The sequence below is a fragment of the Apteryx rowi genome, unplaced genomic scaffold, assembly GCF_003343035.1.
Source record: "Apteryx rowi isolate R43461 unplaced genomic scaffold, aptRow1 scaffold_84, whole genome shotgun sequence".
NCBI lineage: Eukaryota > Metazoa > Chordata > Aves > Apterygiformes > Apterygidae > Apteryx > Apteryx rowi.
This window is the reverse complement of record NW_020451138.1, coordinates 1,127,360-1,152,033: the sequence shown is the minus strand read 5'-3', so window position 1 is coordinate 1,152,033 and position 24,674 is coordinate 1,127,360. Positions and strand designations below refer to the sequence as shown.

Below are 24,674 nucleotides of genomic sequence, written 5' to 3'. Positions count from 1 at the left end.
TCTGGAGGAAAAGCACCCAGGACTTGGCACCTTTCTCACATGCACACTGCCGCTAATAGCATAATGGTGGGCTCACTGAGAGGAAACTTAAGGAAGGTAAAACATCATGTTAACAGATTTTTGTTGTGTTAGTTTCACCTCAATGAACTTCTCACCAGAACATTTTTTGTAACCTAGTAGCAATATTGAGGTCAATAATGACCTGTGAGGGAAAGGAAAATGTATATATATTTAAAGATCTGTGCAAGGGTAATATAGGTCTTGTTATAAATAATTAATTACTTACAATCTATTAGAATCATACTTGACAATATTTTATTATTGTGTTATTCTTATGTATTTATAGATTTTATGTTTCTTACAAGGGAGAAAATAACAAGTGTTAAATTTTGGAAGAGTTAGTTTAATACAGAACATATTTTGCAGATTAAAATACTAAATGTCATAAATTATGTAAAGAGGCCTATATATACCAGCATTTTCTGGTCCTGGAATTTGCACTAATGTCATATGTTGTTGAAACTCAGCTTTGATTATAAAACAAACTGTCCGTCTGACTCTTCCTGTCCCAGGGCTTTTCAGATAGCACTTGAATTAATATAAACCTACGCAGTGATGCCATAAGCCTGCAAAAAGCTTGAAATAACTCTGGGGATAGCTGGGGACTTTGCGGATCACCGTTCCAGACTGAAAGCCTCTCCAGAAGCCTCAGGGTCTGCAGTGCTGCAAAATCTGGCTTTTTTCCCAAGCTGCCCCAGGCAATCAGAATTTTTGCCATGGAATTTGCTCTTTTGTGGAAGCGAGCATCTTCTTTGCTTCCTTGCCCTGCCGAGACCTCTCTCCCTCTGCCTTGTCCCATTCATTTTTTTCTCCCAAGGGGGATCTAGGGAGGCTGAGCGAAACCTGCACCCTCCTTGGGGCCTGGCCGCCAGAGCCAGCCGGGACGGAGGAGCGCTGCCTCCCAGCAGTGTGACAAGCTGGGGGGAGGTCAGCGGCAGAGCAGGGAGCGTGGATGATGCCCAGCCTTTACAGTCATCACTGCCGGAAATAACCATGCACTGCTTCTACTCTCACGAGTATTTTTACCTATGAACCACCATAGTGGTGCACATATGTTGCATAGGAGAGGGAACTCCTGATTCTGTTTAAATCAATAGAAGTTTTGTTTGGTTTCAGTGGGGACATGATTTCTCTCAAAGGGTATTTCATGTCAGTAGAATAAAATTGTTGCCGCAGCATATAGAGATAAATATCAATGGAAATGGCAAGGATTCCATCATGTCAAGGGTTACAAAAAGCTCTGTTTTTAAGAACTGAAATTTGTGATTAGCTAACATTAGTTCAGATCAAAATGAATCTGAAGGTATTTAGATGTATATTATTATTATTATTATTATTATTATTATTATTATTATATTTTCCCAGTTCTGTTGAAACATGCCAGAACATGCTTTTCCCCATCTAAAATGGTGTTCTGGTGAGTTAGGATAATATTTAGGTAATTCAGAATGATGGGGAAGAGATAACAATATAAAACAATATCATCAAGACATATTACATTGTGACTGGAAATACTTCTAAATTTTTCTTTGTTCTTTTTTAAATTATGTGCAGTTATGAGTTTTGGAACAGGCTCTTAATAATAATACTTTTTGTAAATGAGAAATTATTCACTGCATTTTATGCTCGCCAAATATCTAACACATAATCATACAGAGTCTGTTTCTGATCTTATTTCAGTTGTTGAGAATCAGCAAAATGAGTGAAATCAATGAGTGAAATGAGTGATTGACGCTGATGTAAGCTAAGCGAGATCAGAATCCTAATTTTTGCTGAAACACAACTGTGTTTACTGTAATCTTAGCATAGTTTTGCCTAAGGTCTGCTTAACCTTTCTTTTGATTTTCTCTGCAATTCCTCTAGAAAATAAATTCTTCTGTATTTAAGATAATTGGAATTACTGACTGTAACATTGAGGGATAATTGCTGTCTGGCACCCCTGGAGACAAAGTACAAATCTTTTGACCTAGAATGAAATGAAAATAAGAAAGATATCACAGTCTAGATGTTTACTCAAAGATACAGGAACTGGAAGCCTCGTCCATGGAAAGAATAACTCTGGCGAAGGGAAAGGGGGCTATGGGGGACATGGAGCTATGGGAGAAGTTCATCTGGCCTGAGGCACATGCCATCTCTGCTTGTGCTCTGTGAACACTGCAGAGGGATTTCTTGAATTTTGGAGACTACTTTGTGACAGCCTGGGAGTTCACAGACTGGCTTCAGTGACCTTACAGTGAGGCTACCCTGGAAAGCTGATTGTGCTGAGGGATGAGAATCTGGCCCCATATGTTTCCAGGTTTCTCTGAGTGACCTCTCCTAGAAAGAAGCTGTTTGGTCTTGATGAAAAATGGAATCTGACAGCTTGGAAAGAAAAGCTGTTTTTCTTCCCATGCCAAAATTCATGTAATTTTGGACAGAAAAGTGCATTTTTATGATGAAGGTAAGAATTTATTGGGTAAAAATTTATTTGTTAAGTTCCAATGATGTGTTGGAACCTGACAAGGATTATAGTTTTGCTGTCAATTCTATTATCCCACGCTTCTGGATGTCAGTTTAATTTTTTGTTGGTGGTTCAACTGAAAGGCCCTTAAGTCAGTGCAAGTTTTGCCCCTGATGTCAATGAGATCAGTCACAGGTCCAGGCTGTCTTAACTCTTGGAATGATTAGTAACGGGCAGATCTTTCAGGATTGCCACCATTCATAGCCACACACAGTTATTCTTGAACTATCAGAGCCAACACAATGCAACAATAAACGCAGAGTCTACTAAAATAAACAGAGAAAGGCAGCAGAAACCATTGTGCTATAGTTAAAAATAAAGAAGACAGAAATATATAAAAGAGATTTTTGTTACTGGATACTGAACAGAGAAGGACAAGGTAATCAGGAACAAGGAGCCAGTAAAATACTATCCAAGGCAATTAACTTTGTGTCCAAATAAATATTTGCATGAAAATCACCCTCATCTGTTTCACACTTACTGTTTTATACAAGTGCCGTTCTTCCTCAGCTTCACACTTGAAATAAAAAATATAGCTTTGCAAAGCTGTAGTTAAATGACAAAAAAGAACGCACAATTTCAAAGAGAAGTGACTAAGTGAGGTAGAAGTAACATTCCAGGAAGTGAGAGCTAAATAAACAAGTGACTTCCAGCCTGTCTCCCTCGCTGCTCTTCTCCCAACAGCGTAGGTGGAAGAGCAGAGAGGGAGGGCAGGGAGCAGTGATTGCTGCTCCTTCGTGAGACCATTCACTTGGGCAGAGGCCTCCCTTTAACCGAGCAAATTGGACTTTTGTTCCCTCAGTTCCCAAAGCTTGTTCTTGAGCCCTCAGTATCAGGAAATATGCCTCATATACTCTTCAGAGGAAGAACAAACTTGCTTGTCCCTCCTAATAATCCTGCTCAAAAGTACAAGTCAGTGGCACCGAGCTCCCTCCAGCCCAGTCAAACAATGAATGTCAGAAGGTGGCTTGATCGAGTCAGCAGGAGCTGAACTGAGGAACCTTCTTCTCTGCCACTTTTAACAGCTCCTTCTGAGCCAAATGTTGGTTTTTGTGGTTTGCATTGGATTGCACCTCTTGAAAGTCTAACTGCAGTCATGTCACTGAAACTTTTTTCATCAGAGAGAACAAGCCTTTATAGCTTCAAAAGAAGCTGGATCCACCTGATTTATTTGTTATTTCCCTCCAATCCAACCACAGTCTTTCCGGACAGCTGTAAGAAAGCATATTCTCCAACACAAGCTACACATAAGAACAGAAACATGGAATCAGATAAGGAGAGGAATATGAAGTCAGATGTGTAAGCACACTTTAAAATCCTAGTAAGGTGATGACATTCCTGCATAGCTTGTTTTCAGGAGATATTATTTGAACAAAGTCACCATACCTTAGATGAACAACAGAGATCTTTTGTAGAATAATATTCTTTGTTATTTAATTAATCAACTTTTAACAGTATAGTAGCTAGTGCTTAGACAATAAATTCCTGAGCAAGTGGCTAAACAGCAATCACTGGGATTTTCTGAAAAAAATTGTATTAGCCTAATTTGTAAAAAGAGAAAAATGTGGATTATAAAATGATCTAGAGATACATCAGCATCAGCTTACTCAGCTCTTTTRAATGTGAACACTAGTTGGATAATAACCCTCTGGAAGATTTATAAGATATATATACCATTTGTCTCAGTTTACATTTGCATGAAATGGATGTAATATTGACTAGATCATGGGGCTATTAAATCAGTTACCGCTGGTTTGTCTGTTAACATTTGCCTGCCTCTTTAAAGATAATGTGATAATTATTTGTAAGATATTTAATCAGCAAGTGCATCATAGATGGTGAGTTTTGTTTCAGCATGAGGACATCAAAATATGCACAAAACAGYCTCAGCATATTAGCATATTTTACAGAGTTTTTCCTTGTGCACAAGGAATAGCAAATAGGCTTTCCAAGCCTTGATTACATAGTGTCTCCTATGTTTTTATTTCCGTATGAATGTCTTCTGAAGATGCTGGATCAAGGAAAGACGTATTCCAATCACCCATGAGAACTGCTGGAATAAAATGCAAATAACAATAGATTATGGATTGTTCGGAAACTGGTTATGTGGTCTCCGAATTTCTCTGAACAAGGCTCCCCCTCTTCAGAGGACAGGTGCTGAATAACCCCAGACAGAAGCAAAGGCAAACTTTTTCGTGTCATGGGCCAAAAACACTTGCTGACTTACTCAAAGATGACATGCCTGAGTTCCATATCTAACTACTGGAATGGCTTTTTCTTCATTAATGCAGTTATAAATAAACTGACAATACTAACTCTTCAAGGCAAAATTAACACCAAAACTTATACATTTTTGCACCAGTCTTTTCTGTTCCTTCACAAACCTCCTGCTGCTCCTTATAAGTCCTGGGTGCTCTTACTTATTCCTTTCTGTGCCATGTCATCTCTTCTCCTTCTTTATAGCTGACTTCCACATCCCTCTTCTGCTCCTTAGAGCCTCCTCTTGTGCCCTAGAGATACCACTGCAGGACACAACGGTAATATCTGCATGGTGGATGAGTGACTCAGATGTATGGTGACTTGGGCAAACTTAATGTGAAATCAAATTAATATATTTTCAATTTTTAATTTTATTCATTGACAGTAGTGTCACGTGCCAATTCTGGCACACATATCATAGGTTCACCATTGTGATGCTAGATTGTGAGGCTCCCTAAGCATACCTTGCTCTTGATGGGGCACAAAGTGGAATCACCCAACATCTACTGTTTAGGCATTAAAATGAGACGTTACTCACAGAAAACTGTTCATGTCTGTGGTCCACCCTCTCCCTTTCTAACAATATACATAACAGTGTGAACAACACTGACACTGGAATTACCAGCACAGGGTATGTGAGTTACAGCTAATTGGGATGAATGGGGTAGCTCATTTCTCAGAGTTACTGCTTCAGACTCTTAGTAGACAGCAGAATTCACTGCACGTGTTATATCCCTCAATTTTTAAAAAAGTTATATTTTTCTGGAATTTTAAACTACCTTATAATATTAAGGATCTAGAGCAAAAGAAACTTAACCATGTGATGTATTAGCGCAAACTAGCACGTGTTTCCATGCAAACTGGATTTTGACTGGAATAACTATCAGGACCTTCTGGTTGTTCATCTCTTTTCCTTAACCTTTTCATGCATATAGATTTCAGTCCCTCTCACTCTCTACATTTGTATGAGACATATGAATAAATATCTTTGTGTGTCCAAACGTATGTACGGTCTATGGAAAGTGAGTGTTTTATCAATGACAAATGAGGAAAAGCAGTCTGCTTAGTACCATGTGTATTCCGTGAAAAGGTTCAAGCTGAAGTGATGAAAACCATTTTAAATAACCATTTTTATTCAGAAAAATCAACTGGGACATCACCAGCTGGATCCTCCCAAGACCATCTGATGAGTAAATCAATGAGAAGTAAAAACAACTTCTTTCTAGGACTGGGGTTCTCTTGTTCTCAAAGTTTTTAGTCTTAACATAAGGTTGGGGTCACCAGTTTCCTCAAAACCCCTTGGTGCATGCTATTCTTTCATCTGCTTCCCTGAGCAGCAGACTCTGTCATTCAGTGACTGACATTGCCTAAGTCACATTTTCTTAATCTCCCTATCCCCATGCTGGCACAAGCAGCAGCCTTTTCTTTGCTCTCTTTGCTTCTTTATATGCAACTGGTTGTAGAGATCCGCCCTCATACCCCACCAGGACACACATGTCTGTCCAGCCTCCACCTCCTTCCCTCTGCAAAGTTAAAATAGACCCTGCAGTCTGAACCTCCCTCCTTGCTGAGTCCTGCATGGGGCAGTCTGCACCCCTTCATGCTCTCTTTAACAGGACTCATGACAAGGAATCAGAAAGTGTGAATATATACACCAAATATTCACATGAGAGAAGTGAAGAAAACCAGCAGTGAAGATGAAAAGCAACTGGTAAGAAAGCAAGTGGGATTTATGAGAAATCTGTAAGTAAGAGACTAGAAGAGTAAAAGCTCTCCTTGTCAGCTGCCTTCTTTGTTGTTTGTTTTTATGACAGCCTTATATGAAAGAAATGGTAATAGAAAGAGGTTTATAGACATGTTTTGTTGCACAGACAAAGATAAAAAAGTTCTTATGTAAAAAAATTGTCTTCTCAATTCTGTTAGTAAATCCTTTACTCACGTTTTTATACATATAATATGCATGGCTCTGAGGAGAAAGCCAATAACAATCTGTCAGAAACTATACATTCATACTGGAGTTTTCTTTCTGTTTACAGGAAAATTACAGCTTTCTTTTACGCGTGTAGTTTTCTGGGGTCTTTCATCTCAGCTACCATCCAGCAACAATCAAGTAAGGAGGCAGAATTTACCTGTTTCACCTTTCTGTAATTTTGACTGTCAAAGGAATTATTTGGAGCTTATTCAAAATTAAAATACTTTCTAGCGGGCCATCACTGAAAGACAGAACCGTCTGTGTGTATGTATGTATGTATGTATGCATATGAGAAAAGGGAAAAAAACAAGAGCTGTGTGTATTATTTTAAATCCAGCATTAGATACATTTTAAGGCAAAGATTAAGGTCTCAATACAGGTGGTAGATACAGGGCACACACAAAAAAACATCTTTCTGTGCTTCTAGTTAAATATTTTTCTGCTATATACGGCAACAAACTCAATCCACTTTGTTTGCTGGGCATAAAACGTAAATGACTGGACGTCAGCCATATGTCTTATCCAATAATATAGAATGAGGCTGTTTCTAAGGCATAACATGTCAGCCTGAATGTTTCCTTTAAGTCCATGTTGTTAGAAGGAAACCCACATTTATGTTTGAGTCCTTGCAGCACACAAGAGGCTCTCTGTGGGCTGGAAATGCATCTCCTTCCAATTTGCATGCTTCATTCTTCCCCACCCAGACTCTACTAACATTTTCCAGATTCACCTGATACTGGACTTGGGCAGAACTCTTTCTAAAAAATGTTTATTTTTCCTTCCTCCTTCCTTGAAATAGGGAAATCTGGTGGATTCTCATGCTCACTTCAGGGCTTTTTGACAGATAATATTCAAAAAAATTAGATTTTAAAATTTGGTTTCCTCAAAGGAATTTCTTCTACAATCTTGCTTGGGTCAATAAAAAAGGTCTGTAAGTCCTGCTTGCCCCCACCCTATATTTCATGAAAGTCCATTCTGTGATCAAATGTGGTGCAGAGGAAGGTGGGAAGACCAGGAATATCAGAGAGGACAGAAGAGATGCCGATAGTTTCTCTTCTCAACAGCCTCTTTAGTTGGCATGAGGTTTGTTTAAGTTTGCTTGGGATTAGGGAGACTGTTGATTTAGGTAACCGGCTTTTTTTTTAAGTTTACTTAAACCACCAAAAGTTCCAGACCAAAAACTGCTTATACTGCAGGCCTTCTTATGCTGGTACAACTATTTCTCCATAGTTCAGCTACAGAAGAAGAATTATAACCCTCTAATTTAAAGGCTTAAAAAAAAAAAAAAAAGAAGAAGAAAAAAAGCAAATAATCAGTCAAGTTATAATTTTAAATTTGGAGCTCCCTAGAAGCAGATACTTATTTTCTCAGACCTTTGACTTCACTGAGTACAGTTTAAATTTATTATTAAATACATCTACTTAGTATTATATATAGCTCTATTTAATTCATAATATCCTTACAGTTGCTTCACTTGATTCCTCTTTTAAGGCAATCTCAGGCAATGTGCAGACACATGGTTAACATATTCCCCCTTTTTTGCAGGGCTGCCAGTCATTCTGGGTTCAAGTCAGAGAACTGATCTCTGTCCAACAATCAGGATTGGCCAAGATGACTTACCAGGCAAGTGGCATACTGTCTTTTTCTGGAAAAAGCTGCTGTTCAGAAACTTTATCAGGTTATATTCAGCTCTGTGATTGCACAATTCTCTAATTAAAGTAAAATAAAAGTTACATTCTGGATATGCATTTTTTTTCTTGTAGGCTTTGACCTGATTTCTCAGTTCCAAATAGAAAAAGCTGCTTCCCGAGGAATTGTCCAGAGAGTAGTGGGCTCTGCTGCTTTACAAGTGGCTTATAAACTGGGACCCAATGTAGACTTCAGAATCCCAACCAGGTAATGCCTTTTGTTGTTTGATTTGAAAATATATACCTTTTGCCATATTATTATTTAAGGGATAGCTCCTCTCCTCATCTGGATCTCCTAGTTTGCACAGCTCTTGGAATAGGAATGATGAGTCCAACTTTTTTTTTTATTGACAGCACCAGTCTAGACTGATTCTGTAACAGCAATTTGAGGGAATTCCACTTTCCTTTACCAGTGGTAGTGCTCAGGATGCCTGGAGATTCACTGAAAGAAAGAGGTTCACCTCTAGGAACTGATGCCAGCAATCATAAATGACAGAAAAAGTGATAGGGAGGCAAAAAACAGTAGGAAAATGGGGGAAGTTTTCTTAAGACATTGGAACAAAGGGATCTTTCTGCTCATGTAAGGACTGCAGGGGCAAGGTAGGATAAAAGCTGCTTGATTATATGGTAGGTTAATTTTGCTTTTTGGATAGTGGGTAAATGTGTGTTCCTGGGTGATTTCCACTCAATCTGTAAAAGATGAAAACTGTTTTTAGCTTGTCACAGGCAAATTGCAGTAAGAGCCAGGATTTAGGAATCTAACTGTGTTTGTGCTTTATGGGCCAGACTATTGACTCTGGTGAAGGAATAGAGAAAGTACAGCAGGGTAGAGATATTTTTGCCAAATTTAGGCAAGTCTGGATTCTGGTCCAGTGCCTTCTGTAAGTACGAATGCTTTTAATTAGCAATGAGCTGGCAAGGCCCCTAATTGGACTACTGTTTCAGCTGGGGATTATCAGAGTGCAAGGTGTTTCTGTCATACTCCAACTACCACTGATAAGTCCTTCTTGCTCCAGTCCTCCCTGGTTGCTACCTTCTTGGCCATTAGGTTAAGCCAGTAGCTTAAGGCTCAGCTGTCTGGTTACACAGGGCTCATGGCTATTTTCCTTTACAGTGGCAAATCAAGGCTGCCAGTGTATAAAGGTGAATCCAACAACAGAGAGTAAATGGGATCTTCATTTCATTAAAAAAGGGAGATTTTCAGATTCCCAGCTCTTGTTTCTTAGCTCAGAAACAGTCTGAGCTATCAATGCTGTCAATATTTTAATTTTTAAGAAAGCTAGCTCAGGTCACTTAGGTACACTGTTGTAAATGGCTCTAGGGAGATATAGGCCAGATAGACACAAGTTATCTGTGACCAAGCTGGTGTCAGTATGCCATGGCATATGAGCTGAGTACCTGCACTGGGTTTCTTGGCTTGTTGGTGGTGCTGTAGTATCATGAATTTATCACATTCAAGACACTAACTGGTACCTCCAGTCAGCTTTATGCTGTTCCACTGCAATGCTAGCTCATCATATAACTGAAATATGGTGCCAGCTCAAACTAAAAAGCCACCTGTACTTGAGCAGTGTGTTTTGTCTTAGGGAATGGGTTAAGCCTTGAGTCCTGGCAGTGGTCTAGTGCAGTTGGTGCGCTGCTTCTCTGTCTTTGAGCCTAGTCCTGCTGCTCTGCTCCAGTGTTATTCTACCATGTGCCCCTCTCACTAAGCTCAGAAGGAGTTTGGGAGTAGGTAACTGAGGCTAAAAGTGCAGGAGAGGCCCACCTTAGCCTAGCACCAGTTCCAATAAAAATTAAAAAAAAAAAAACAGCAAACACCTCTACATCATTTATACAATGTGGTATGGGTGGTGGATTTYACTGATATGAATTTGTAGTGATTTAATGCCCGAGGAGCATTAAAGGAGGTAGTAAGTTATGCAGACCACCCTGAATAAGACTGAGCATCTGTGAGGGCACTGGCATAGCCCTGGCTCTGTCAGCCCAGAGCTGTGCAGCCACTGGGAGCCCTGCCGGCGTTTTCCTCACTCCACCTGCGCTCTCCTCATGATAATTTTAGTATTTGCCGGGAGCGAGCGGGCAGCGCTGCGCGCCGCCGCTGCAGGCGTGGGGCTGTGCCCCACCGCGGCCGCCCGCGCCCTCAAGACGCGGAGCTGTTCGCGCCCGCGGTGCTGAAACGCCGCCCCGCCGCCGGCTCCGCGGGGCTCCGCGGGTCCGCCCGAGGCGCTGTGACCCGCCCGTCCAGGATGCCACAGCCCCTCGGGTACGCGCTTCTGGCGCTGCGAGCTCCTGCTCCACCAGGAGACCGCGGAGGCAAAATCCGGGCCATCCTGTAAAACCCAGGGACCACCGTTTCCCACGCTGAAGGAGGTGACGCATGGAGGCACAAGTGCAGCATGGGCTCCTGCGGAGGGCTCCTCAGCCATCACGTCAGCCAACAGCAGGCTCAGCCTGCTCCGCGTCAGACAACCGCTCTCACACCTTCTTCACCGAGCAGCTGTACCCGTACCAGGGAGCTGGCCGGCCACAGGAACAGCGGTCCTGTGCCTTATGAAATAAGGAGGGCTCTCCCTTTTTAAGTAGAGTTCCTGGTGTAAGGCGTTCGAGGGCTGTGAGGGATGGAAGGGTGCATGCGTGCACGGAAATGGCAAGCCAGCCAGTTACACTATCAGCACAGAGGGCCTGACCCTCACTGTTCTGTCAGCGGTTATCAGGAACAGGAAAATAAATTTAGGCTAGCCTATGGTCATTAAACTAGCCCAAACTAGTAAATGTTACAGTGGCTAGGGCCCAGGAATGTGAGCTCAATTAGATTGGCATGGCTCTGCATATTTATTCAGCTTCTGCTGAATAAAGCAGGAATAGCTTATGCCTTATTTCTACATAGCTTCCTTAAACAGCTACTAAATTGTAACTTGGTCTTTTTGCTGGTTAGTACACTTGCCAAGATCCAGAAGTATAACCCAGGTAAGTCACAGAGCTGGTCAAACAGAATGAACAAAAATGATTGCACACAAGCCTTGATTTAAGCTTCTGCCATCATCCAAATAAATTTCCATTGGCCTTTGTTGCTTCTAGTGTAAAATCTGCTGAAGAATCAACATAGTGATCTTTCCTTAGTGCAATAACTTCTGTGAAGCTGCCATGACTCATACCCATTGTCTCTGATATACTGAGCCTGTCATTTCTCAATTTACTTTAATAATCTATTGGAGGTATCCACTAGTTAGCAAGTGCAAAATGAATACTGCAAATTTGGATAATAATTGCACTGTTTTTTAATTGAAAGCTTTAAAAATATTATATTAGCACACCAGAATACATTGAGGATACTTCTGTTACGTGGGGAAAAAGGCCAGCCACTTTTACGCACTGAGTGGAATCTTAATGCTTTGACCTTCCAAGCAGGAATCACACTAACGGTATTGTGTTGCAATGTGYGCCCTATGTCTACACCTGTGTGTATAAATTAATGCCAGGTGACATTCCAAGATCTTCAGCCTTGATCATCTATACTGTTAAATTGTTAGACAAGACCTTGGCATGGTTTTGGCCCAGACTGCTTAGCACCCTTCTAAATTCCTCAGCACAGCTTGGGAGTTAGTATAGGCCATGGGCCATTCCCAGGAAGCAGTTTGCATGGGGTCACTGTGTTTTGGAAGTAAGAGGGTTTAAACTTTTTCATGCCAGCTGAACTTTGTATCAAAGAGTAGTCCTGGGCACATTTAATTTAGTAGTGTGAAGGTAGCCTACGAACCTAGAAATGATATCTCTTTGTCTGCATTCTGACCTCAGTAGAAATAATGTAAAAAATCAAGGTACTTTTTGAACAGCATTTATATTCAGGGTTGTGGTATGGTATGGACCACTTTAACAGGTGACATGACAAGCAAATACTATATCATAGGAAATTTTAACATGAAAATAGGAACTTTATAAAGCTTTATCAGGAGTTTTGGAACATACACAGAAGAATTTCATAGGCTGATTTCCTGATTTTCCTGTTTTTTTGGGGGGAATAATGCTTCTCTATGGAGTAATGACCCTCAAATGCATATGTTTGAAGGTCTGGCTTTCTGCACCCAGTCACCAAAGTTCTTTAGTTGCTTTTCCTCTTGCATTACAAGTAAGATGCCCTGCGCAGTACCGCTCCATTGATATTGATGATGAAACAGTAATGGAAAAGACAAAATGCAGCTAAGAAGCTAATCAGCTCATAACAGTAATAATTATCTCAGAACTGGATGTTTCTGAAGATCAAAGACCAGCTGAGGCTAATGAGTTCTAGCAAATTACTTCTGGCTAATGACTTAGGACAGTTTCTTTTAACAAGGCTTAGCTGGTTGTGTATTGCTATTGCTTATTTGAGGGCTGCCAGGTTGTGCCTGTGAGATCAGCTGCAATCCTGAGTGGCTTCAGGAGGTGATGATACCAGAGTTTCCAGCTTGAGCCAAGGAACCTGCACCCAAGCCTATATGAAAATGCATTACCATGAGATTGGCTGGAGGAATTTCTACAGCTATTGTACTTACATTTTAAAGCCTTCATTTAGCAAGGATTAAGTTATCACTGTGGGCAATGGAGCCCAGTAAGAAATTAGCTCTTAGAGAAACAGGTTTATAATAAGAGGTTATGTTGTAGTATTTAAATGAGTATACAGCTAACCTTTGAAAATATGCTGCTGCTCTTAATGAATCCTGAAGCCAATGGGACWATTCAGGTTTTTCATTGCCTGTTCAGATGACATATCTTGGTTATATTGCTGCCTTGTTTATTTAAATATCATTATAAGTTTTCCATAGTTTCTAATTATTTAACATTTTAAGCTGCTGACTTCAGTAGGCTTTTGCCTATATAAAGATCACAGGCTTTGGGAAAAAATATGTACTGATATCACTAAAACCAGTGGAATTGCTTTTCATTACTATCGTAATAAGTGAGATGAAAATTTGTCTCTGCTCTACTTAAGAAATTATACATATAAATCTTGCAGAATAACACTCCTGTGCAGAACACCTTTCTGTCACTGGGTCCTACTAAGTTTAATATTGTTGAGTCACATTACTGATACTTAGACTTTAGTCTAAAGGCAGCAGCCCTTCTGATTGCTGAACAGTTATCATATGCATGTTTATGTATTGACTTTTTATCTTTACTGTTCTATATACATTTCTTATAATTTGGCTTTTTCTTACCAATGTCAAAAGATCTTAAACCATTTCTCTGCTTTGTGCATCACTTGAAAAAGTTAACATATTTCTTTTCTATTTTAACTTCTGAAAAAGGAGGGCCCATATGATAGCTTCTAAAGGACTGACGATGTAGCTAAATACAGTGCAAAGAACCCTTTTGCCAATCTGGTATAAACAATCTTCTAATCAAAAAAGTGTAACTATGTTTACCTAGGTTTTTTTTGCTGGTATAGTTATGTCAGCTGAAGTGGGGTGAGAATGTGTGTGATATTTTAACCAGTATTGCCATGACAGCAAAACTTTTTCAGTACAGGGGAAGCATGAAATTCTCTCCTTGGAGGATCTGTGATTAGCAACACTGCCTTTAGCTGTAGAGGGTGGCATATCAGATCCTCTAGAGCCACCGAACTTGATATAGAGAAAGTGAAATGTCACAYAGAGGCTAGTTAAAAAATAACCTAGCAATAACACCTTGGATAGGATAGTAGTAAAAACAGCTCTTGTGCAAGAACAAACAGTAGGATTTAGCAGCCAAAGAAAGAAATGAGATGAGCTAAGGATTTAGCAGCAGAGAAGGAAATTGAAATACTTGTTTAAGAGAGATTATAGAGGAAGAAGAAAACAGAGGTCCATAAAAGACATGCTGAGCTGGGTCAGGACCTTAGCAAGAGGCTGAATGTGTCTGAACAGAGAGAGAGTATGCTCCTGCAGCAGGAAAGAAAATATAAATATGCTGTCTAAGCTGGAAGCCTAACAAAGGGAAGGAGAGTGCAGAGTAGTAAACACTGGAAAGGGCTCAGCATAGGAGGAAAAGTAAAACACCCAGACATTGACATTTGCATTGAAGATGGCAAGATGCAACCTTAAACAAAACAATGAGAGAATATCACAAGTTAGATAAAAATGTTATAGCACAAGACCAGCTGGGACAGACTGCTCTGTCAACAGAGATGTAATGAGACATAGCAAATTGTGTGCATTTTAAAGATACTGGCAAGGAATGCCCTCTCCCACCTTCGTTTGCCTCTACGCCTTGTGTAATGTGGTATCTTCCACCTAGACGTTCCCCTCCTCAGCCACCAGCTTTCCCTGCAGCTGAGGTACATAACAAACTGCAGGGTCCTGGGGAAGGAGGAGAAGCACTAGCAGTGTAGTTTGGTTTATTAGGTGAGTGAAGCTGCTGCTGCTTGTCAGGCTTTGCCTTTACTTGAAATCTTGCTGAGGCTGTGCCGTCTCCTGCTGGAATATGACTGTACTACAGCTTGGGACACATTAACGCTGCACGACGAGCTGTCTGCAAGTACTCTCTTACTACATCAGTAGTCGTTGAGATTACAGAGGTTCATTAATAGCTAAATTCCTGCTGGTATAGGATTGATCTGCCACTCGAAAATAATTTTGTTTGAAATGCCTACTTGCCTAAGAAGTTGAATGAATGCTGGCCACCAGATAGCTCTGCACGTCTCCCTGCTTAAGAAAATTTAGTCAAACAACTCTTTTTTTGAAACAGTCTGAAATGYGGATAGAGGATAAATAATGTATTCAGTCAATCAGATTATGACACTACAATTTTACCACCCATCGAAGGTGAAAAAGTGTATTTTTTTAAATACTTTACTGGATTCACTGACATATTTGAGATAAAATCACATCATGAATTTAGACAGTGATACAGCAGATAGTTCTTATTTGTTTTTGTTTCCAAACTGCATATGTTATAGGACTTGCAAAACAATGAACAATTTTAACTGTAGCATATCTGTTCCCTGCTGCTTGTAGTCTTGTGCTTGAATGTCACAGGATATAATACATTTTAAGTGCATGTTCTTACTACGTGTACAGTTGTCAAAGGAATGATTTGTTTCTGCTGAAGAGATAGCTAGTAGATTAATGAAATGGTTATTGTTAGGCTGAACAAGAAAATGCATTTGCAAAGGTATTCTTATGTCTTCAAAAACAAAACAGTTCTGCACTGACTATCTACCTTGTCAATTATAAAATCACACTAAGTGACTAAGTGCTAGTCTGCTGCTGCTTGATCCATTACAGTTAGAAAGAGTCATCATAAATATTGTATAATGTAGGAAGAACCCACATTTCTGAACTGGCTCCTTTTGCCAAATGAAGTGCAATGCTAGTGATTTAAAAGGATATCCTGTTTCAGCACTCTTCATATATAAGAGCACAGATAAGTGTGGCCGATATATGGTTCCTCTGAATAATTGATTCTCACTGCTCTGTGACGGTATGTAAAGCTTTTCAGAACAAATGCACAACAAATTTACTGTATTTCGATCCTACACAGTGCTTTGTATTCCAATGGATTGCCTGACGAATATTCCTTTCTAACTACTTTTCGCATGACGGGGGCCACACTTCAGAAATACTGGACTATTTGGCAAATCCAGGATTCTTCAGGAAAAGAACAAGTTGGAGTGAATCTTGATGGTCCAACAAAAAGTGTTGAATTTTCTTATAAAGGACTGGATGGAAGTCTCCAAACGGCATCATTTTTGCATTTGCCTTTCTTGTTTGATTCCCAATGGCACAAGCTTATGATAAGTGTGGAAGCAAACAGTGTCACACTTTTTATTGACTGTACTAAAATAGAATCCTTAAACATAAAACCAAAGGGGAAAATCAGCATGGATGGCTTTGCTGTGCTTGGAAAACTTAAAAATAATCCTCACATTTCAGTTCCGGTAAGTTTCAAAATTTATATTACTGCCAAAAGTGCTTTATAGGAACTTTACACATTATTTTTTTTGTGGAATGCATCTTCAAAAGCCTTCTGAAAGCAGAAATGGAAGAAAATAAATCCTTTGGTAGGTAAGTACTAGCTTTGCTTTTTAAATTTTCATGTATATAAACCGTGTAAGGCAAGACATGATCCTGGTTATGTCTAAGTTTCAGCAGCGAAGTGTCTCAGACATCCACATTTCTGTCACTGACTTCTGCTCTGTCTGGATGTATCGGCTGGGTATTCCCTTGCTTATCTTTTCTATGGAGCTTGATCCAGAAGGAGGTGTCAGAACGTGGGCTTGCGGCCTGTAACTCACACCAAAGACAGAGCAAAGCATTCACTCAGCAAGATCCAAGACCTCTCTCTCATATGGGTCCACTAGCCATCAGCTAGCTGATTAACCCTGTCTCTGGCACAATAAATATTTTAAAATAGTTAATAAAATGGGAATATCACCAGTAAGAGGGAGTGACAGTATCTTTTTGATCTACTCTGAGGCTCACATAAGAACGAAGAGACCCACATTTAAATCTCAGCTGTAAATCAGAGATTATCCCCAAAAGACTGTTCTAATCATTGTGCTACCAGGTATGATAATGTTGACTGTAGCACTTCCTCTTTGATTAGTTTATTTTTTTTCCAAAAAGGTTGACCTGGAGTAGACAACTAACTGTGTTCTTTCTTATGAATCCTATCAGGGATAAGAGTAGAATTAGAAGCTAGACCTGATCCACTGAAGGGCCTAGCAGACCTGAGACAAAAATTTCACCCACCACTATGATACCTTCTCCTGGCCAGCTCAGGAAAACCCACTCCTGTATCTTTGCTTCTGTGAATCCCTTTCTAAATATCTAAATTTCTCTATGTATTGTAGAGGATACCTAGACTCAGTATGAGGGCTCCTTTATTCTGCACAGTAAGAGGTAGGCAGTGAAATGCTGATTCTATATCCCTCTAGTGCATTTAATGCTAAAAGTATCCTCTTCAGGCTACCACAGTGCGCGGAGAGTTACTTTGATGGGGAAAGTATCATTGGGAGTGACATATGGTAAATATTGAATGCTTTTGTGCCCTTCCACTAAGAAAACTGAATATGAAAATCCTCAGGGATTTTATTATTTGATTATCTGATTTTGTTTCAGAGATGAGCAATTAATAAAAAAAGCATATAGAAAAAGCTGCATACCTATAATTTCTGAGAGAAAACAGTTTCTAGCTGTCACATCTGCATTTTGTCTTTAGATATCTCTGGAAGTGTTTTCTCAGCTAATGAGAAATATTATTGCACTTTATGTTGAATAATGCAGGAATTTTGTCCCATGATAGCACTAAATGACATTTAAGACTTTGTGAAGGCTATTTCTGAATTTGTTTTGTAGATTGCAAGGAAACAGTTTAAAAATATAGGAGAAAAAAAATGTACAAAACATTGCAAAATTCCATATATTGTCTTGTTCATTTTCCAAGGATCCCCTTTAAGTGTGTTAGGAACACATAACATGAATAGCAAGAGTATAGGATATTGGGTATTCATTTCAAAATGGGTTGAATGGCAAGAGAGAAATCAGATACTTAATATACTGTAACTGTTTTCCACGTAGCTATACTGAAGATTTGCATCAGTTTTTGAGTAAAATGAGCAACGTGAAGAAAGATATAATCTTGCATTAACTGTATTCCATATGATTTGCCAAAAATGTGGCCATAGGATAATTAGCATTCTGTAAACTTCAAAAGACAAATTTTGCGGGATAAGAAATATCTCATACTTTGTCACCTTTGTATGTATAGCTAACTGTATTGTATTGTACTGAAATTAGTTCTGCTTGAAAAATGGTGACAGAAAGCTGCTACAGGTGCCAGAAAGTTGCCATCCATCATGTTGCTAGAGATGTTGATTAGGAAATATTAAGTTACATAAATTCTATTGAAAACAAAAGTTAATCTTTTAAAATACCATTCAAAAGTAATGCTGGAGTTGACAATCAATGTAATGATTAGCTGCATATGTATTTAGCTTTGCTGTCTGGTCTGAGGAATACTGGTGGATGATTGGTGGATGGGATAATGCAAATATAAATTTTATGCATGTTTTAGGGGATGTAAGAATTGCTACCCAAATATTGCTTTCCCCTTCAGAAAGATATTTAAATTAAATAGATTGAATGCATAGAGAGTTATAGGTATCAAGGTAATAGTACTAAAACACCTAATTTATAGTGTTACAGCAAACGATGCCCTCAAGTTAGACATATAGCCATCCTTCTTAAAAGCAAGAGAGGTCCTATTCCCTCTTGAAGTAATGAATAGAAGCAGCAGCCTACAGACTAGGAGAGAGAAGCAGTTTCAGAGTCACCTTGGCTCAGAACTCAGATTTCTGCCCATTCTGTGTTGGTGCCCTGGCTGATCTTTTGGCTAGGATTAAAAAGGTCAGAAAAAGCTGCAGGCAAATTTTGGAAATTTTATCCCTCTTCCTCTCCAGCCATATTTTGAGTAAAAATGTCACTGTATTCTGCACAGACTTGCCCTTTTCAGTAAGGCATACAAATAAGGCAAACCTATTAGGCTGGGCCCTTCAGACATCTTGTAGGGGTGTTTAGTTTGAGGGTGTTTTTAGGGTTTCTAGTTCGAGCATATAGATAATGTTTAAGTATAATATAACTGCTAACTTTGTTCCTGGTGGCAGCTTCTGGGCCTGTGTAGTAGCAGAATTTTAGGTGCCTGTGACACTATACTGGTGAAAAAATTGGCATATTTGGATTCTAGCTACTGAGGTATTTAGAAGAAGGTTTTGAATAGCTAAATGTTAAACTCAAGCATTAAGTTCTGCCTCATCTATGTGTAAGCACTTACATTGTTAGGCAACAGTGTCAAGCTAGCTCAGATCAGGGGGAATGTTAAGTACAGGAACACCTCCTTCAAGGATGAAAGAACAAAATGGAATTAAGTCATTTTTACAATTCATCAGTTATCATCCAAAATATTTGTTTACAACTTTAGAGTGTCTATGTAAAGACTCAGTAAGACTAAGCGTACTTCATGAAAAAGCTCAAATCTTTGCATATGGCAGGTCTTAAAACAGGAATACGGTGCACATTGTTTAACAGAAAGAGTAATGAAGCATTGGAACAAATTATCAGGAAAGGAAGTGGGTAAGGACCACATAAAATTTTTAAACTTAGTTTGGATGTCCAGAAATATTCTTTAACTCAGTCAGAACTGTGGGGCTGACATAGGACTCACTAGACTAAATTGCATGGTATATATTTTGATGTCAAAACTGACAATGATATTATGCAACCTGATCTTATAAAGACCACATGCTCTGAAAACATGGTGAAGAAAATACACAATTTGATGAACTGCTAATTTTAAAATGGCTGTTTATATTGCATAAGTCTATGTTTTAGCCTGCCTTTTTGATTTCTCCTTAAATGGAGTAAATAAATATATTATTGGGGATTTTCTAGGCTTATTCTTTAACTTGCTTGACTATATTTAGTTTAAACATCTCACCAGTCCTGGTTATTTAATATGTCCCAGGCACAATTTCTAATTTATTTCCATGCATTGTTAAACTATATTACTTCCAGTGGTATAATTTTTAAAGGACATAAATTATGTGTTTCCTATTCTTTTTTTTTTGCAGCATTCTGAGTGCTCTATTTATCTTTCAGAATAGGTCAGCTTCTTATAGGTTCACTATAAAATGTGTCATTTTAAAAGAGGTTCTTTATTGTTTGTTGTTACTATGATTGCCTAAGAGAGTAATAGACAAGAGCTCCATTAGAACCTGGGGCTTGCCTTTGAGCCTTTACAAGAATTTATTCCAGGATTTCTGGAATGTTTTATAGAGGGCAAAATTTTATACAGGTTTACTGCTGCATTTTATGCTTTTTAGGTTAAAAAAAGAAAGTAGTTCTTTTTTTTATCTAAAAGTAATTCAAATAATCCACTAWAAAGACTAAGCAATATAGATATATCATCATTCCAAAACTGAAAAAGAACTTCCTGAGCCACATGTTTGTTATAAAAAGGTAAGGACATTCATTTCTTATTGCTCAAATATTAACTGCTGTGAGATGATGTAAATTGCCTTAGTTTCCTTGACTTCAGAGGCCCTACCCTGATCTGCTCATAATAGATGGTGAACTCTTTGCTAGAATTGATCCTTGATCATTATTTAATTGATATTTAATACTACTAACTAGTGCGGCTACATGGCTTGTAACATCTAAGAGGAAGCTTCTTAAAAGCATTTGCTGAATAGAGATTAACTTGCACCATGGCTCAGACTATGCCATTGCAAAGAATTCCACCTTCATGTCTCTCTCTCCCCCCCCCCCCCCCCCCCACTGTGAATTCTCACATTCAAAAGGCTGAACCCCTGCTATGGAAGGTCAAATAACATCAGAATTTGCTGTACTGCTCTAGGGCTTTGAAAAAGATATAAGGAAAGCGAAGCTTTAAAAAGCCATTACAGAGATATAGGAAAATGGATAACAAATGTTTAAAATGCCTCTGGAATGAGATATGTTTAAATATATGTAGTTTATTCTTGGTCCCATAAGAATAAATGTACAAACAGTAGAGAGCAGACTTCCCCTAGAACAAACATAGATACTGTTGATGGGAAGTTTTAGAGGACCTTTACCTGAAAGCTGATGAGCTGAACTGCACTCCCCCAAAGGGCTGCCTTCCCTTGACTCATCCCTGAGGCGAGGGAGGCACAGGGAGCCACAGCTGTGCCCTGACTTACCCCAGAAGAGTGTCACAAGTTTCCTCAAAGCTATGGTACAGTTGAATGCCTCGCTGTGATTTCTGCTGCTATACTGCAAGTACTACTGCAGATATTTAGGCCTCATTTAAATCTTACCTTAGCCTTTATCTCCCTCAGGTTTTTTTAAAGCACTAATAAGACAACTGAAAGGGCATTTCCATCGAATTTAGGAAGATAAAACCATGAACAGATAGATATAACTAATCCAATTATCTGTATGTACTGACTAGGAAATTAAAACGAAACTGAAATCCTGTAGGAATCTTGGAAAATGGATATCAAAAATATTAACCTATGGGTCTTAAATACCACTAAAAGGATTTAATTTTTATAAATATGCTTTATGATTACCTCAGATTTTTCTGGGGTTCATCTCTGAGAACTCCATACCTGTATTTCATCCTTAGTAACAGTTTAGATTGGTATTGATAGAACATCTGCATGAGACATCTTCAAAATAGTGGCATCTTTTAAATCAGCTTAATCTAATCAACAAGATGATTATGAAATGCTAGTGTGGGGAAAGGTACCTTGGTACCCAGGCTAGGACATATCTGCTCTGTTTTCACCTTTCCTAAATGAACGTGAGGCCAATCACCTTTTAATACCTTGCCAACAAAAAGGTTTTACTTTTAAATTTTAAAAATTGAAACAGCTTTCAGCTCAATCTTTGGTTTACATAACCTCAAAACAATARCAAAAGTGGAAAGCAAAAAATTTACGAAGCAACCGTTGTTTGAAAAAAGTGTATTTATGTTGTCTGACCAAGCCACGAGGAACTAAGAAATGTCAAATCAAAACTGGGCTGTTCAAACTATTTCAACTCTTTTCACATTCACATTATGGTACAATATTTTATAAATAATGCTAGGTAATTCTTCTGCGTAAGATGCCTGCCTCACTTATTCGGACTTTTTTGTGTCCTAATCTCATAAGAGTAATCAGGCCTTACTTAATACTCATCATGCAAACCTGTTATCAAACACAAAACAAATAGTTTTCTCACTGGCCATGCAAGAAGGTTGGAAGATAACATATGAGACACTAAAAGGATTTCCTGGCTCGGTGAGTCAAGTCCCTACCACAGCAAGCAATCACATTTTATAATCTCATTCCTAAATTTACCATGCTCTATGTTAATTCCAATTATGTTCAAACTTGAAAAACTGGGTTCAAACTTAAAATTGTATGTGTTCACTAGTAGTATTCTCTTCTGATGTGAATATTGATATTTGGACAGTCACTTATCAAAGCTTAACCATTCCCAACATTTTCTCTTCTCACATCTTTCTCACCTTAGTATAAAAAACAAAAAAAGGACAAAAGAAGACAAAAAAGAAGCAACAATTGTCTATAACCAGAATTTGCTGATGCAGATGTTGGCTGCTGGTGATAAGTCTTAAAAGACATTTTTCAGACCACTTAGAAATTTTGTATCACTTTATAAGTTGAGAACACAGCTCAAGACCTTTGACTTCAGTTACAGTTGTCACTGATCAATCTTTTTGCACAACCTGTACCCAGATATTTCATTTCAGGCATCCAAAAAAGCCCCAATAATGCAGAATGTTGTGGTCGAATGTAGCTATTTCAGTTTAAATAATTTGCCAGCATTATGTAAGAATGAGGCAAAAACAGGAGTACTATCCACTCATTCAGTGGCATCTAACTACATTTTCCACAAAACCATTCCTTCTTTTTCTACTGGCCTTTGCCTCATTCACTCCCAAAATTCCAGTTTCTGCAGGATATGACCCATTTCCACAGCCTTGCTTATTCTGTCTAGTGAATGAGGCAGGACTCTGTGGTAAAAAGCTTGGGATTACATAATTTTGGATTATGTACAAATTAAGCTTTTACAGGCAACCTTAATTCTGTTTTTTCCTAACTACTGAATGGATGACTTTTCAATTTTAATGTGATTTAATGTAAGTTTAATGTAATATTTTTATAGTAACAGAAAAAGTGGCAATTGTGTCACTTAGAACCATGTCAACCCCAATTTAAAACAGAAATAGACTATGAACACCAATTATGGATCTCCTTCCCTCTGCAAGTGAGTTTCAGAGATGAGTAATGATTCCTGAGTCAGGAATCTAGTTGTATGGTCTGAAACAAATTATCATCTAAGAATCATTCAGTCCCATTTTTATGCCTTCTTATGAATCTTCATCTTCAGATTCTACACCTCCTCTTAATTTTATTATTGTATGGCATCCTGATCAATATTAAAATATAGTATACATTCAATTCTTTCATATGTATATTAAGGTAATCAGTTGTCTATTCTTAAGGAATGGGAACAGTTTTAAAATGACAATTGGATAAAAGAGGTAAAGAATTGACTCTGACATAGTGGTGTCAGATAACACAGAACAGGTAAAAGAAACTAGAGTACTACCTCTTTTGTGCTCTGTTCACAGCACTCTGGAAACTGATGACTGCAAAKTATTTACTTTTTTTACAGCAGAGATGCGATAGCAAGGATTTCAGGAGTGGCAGCACTGAATGGGGAAGGTGAAAGCAAAAAGAACTTGAGGGTGTTTGGCAGAGATCTTAAAGGACTTCAGATTCAAAGCATTTATTAGAAATAGCGACCAATATGCCACTAAGTCAATATAAGGAAGTTGGCAGGGAGGAAAGCATCTCAGAATGGTGGTCTGCTTTCTGCATCAGAGCTTTAGGCTGAGATTGAAGATAGCAATGAGATATGCTAGAAGGAGGAGGGAAGGCAGCCAGGAAGCATTGAGACATTGTGTTACGGAAAGGATGGCTGGAAGTTACTTTAGCTCAATAGAATAAGGAGCAAGATTCAGAGAAGCAGTGAAATGGGAAGTGAAAGCCCCTGGACTGCACACTTCTATTTTCAGCTTCTCAGAACCCCCCCCCCCCCCAGTCTTTTCCACACTAGGACTCCATGCTGCAACAGAAGAAAAACCTTCTTTGCACCCCACTCCGCAGCCATCTATAAGAAAGACAGGAGTAGGTGCCTCTGAATTTTATCAGCAAGTTGAGAAATCACTGGATAAACTATTCAATAGGGATTCATGAGCCATGCTGATACTGTGTGATGGGAAGGGAAAAAAATCCAAGACTTTAAAACTTAAATGCAATAAATATGCACAATATAATATGCTTCTGGTACATAAAATACCACATGATGCATTATATATCAAAGAGCATGCATCTGAAGATATATATGTGAGCTATTCAGTAACTTTCAGCTAAGGCTATGTATTTTTTTATCTATACAGCACATCAAGAGAGACCTGGTTGCCTTTTCTGGGAAGAGGTTGTCTTAATTCTGTACCATTTTCCAGCACTGAATAAAAATATTTAAAGATATGAAATCTCACAGGTGTATGCTATTCAATTGCAGAATGTTGCTAGTTTACATATATGATCCAGCTTTTTAAACCCCTCGTACTATCTCCTTCTGACTTCAGACCTATCATTCTTCATGTACATAACCATCCAGTT

General features: G+C 38.7%; 1 protein-coding gene across 1 annotated transcript in view; it reads left to right on the top strand.

Annotated features, from left to right (window-relative positions):
• The first annotated feature begins 6,359 nt into the window (after positions 1–6,359).
• Positions 6,360–24,674, top strand: part of COL9A1 (collagen type IX alpha 1 chain) — a 71,941-nt gene continuing 53,626 nt past the window's right edge. The window contains exons 1-5 of the mRNA XM_026089995.1: positions 6,360–6,530; positions 6,856–6,929; positions 8,337–8,414; positions 8,555–8,687; positions 15,977–16,373. Of these exons, the coding sequence (XP_025945780.1) occupies positions 6,517–6,530; positions 6,856–6,929; positions 8,337–8,414; positions 8,555–8,687; positions 15,977–16,373 (696 nt within the window). The 5' untranslated portion in view covers positions 6,360–6,516. The remainder of the gene's footprint in view (positions 6,531–6,855; positions 6,930–8,336; positions 8,415–8,554; positions 8,688–15,976; positions 16,374–24,674) is intronic.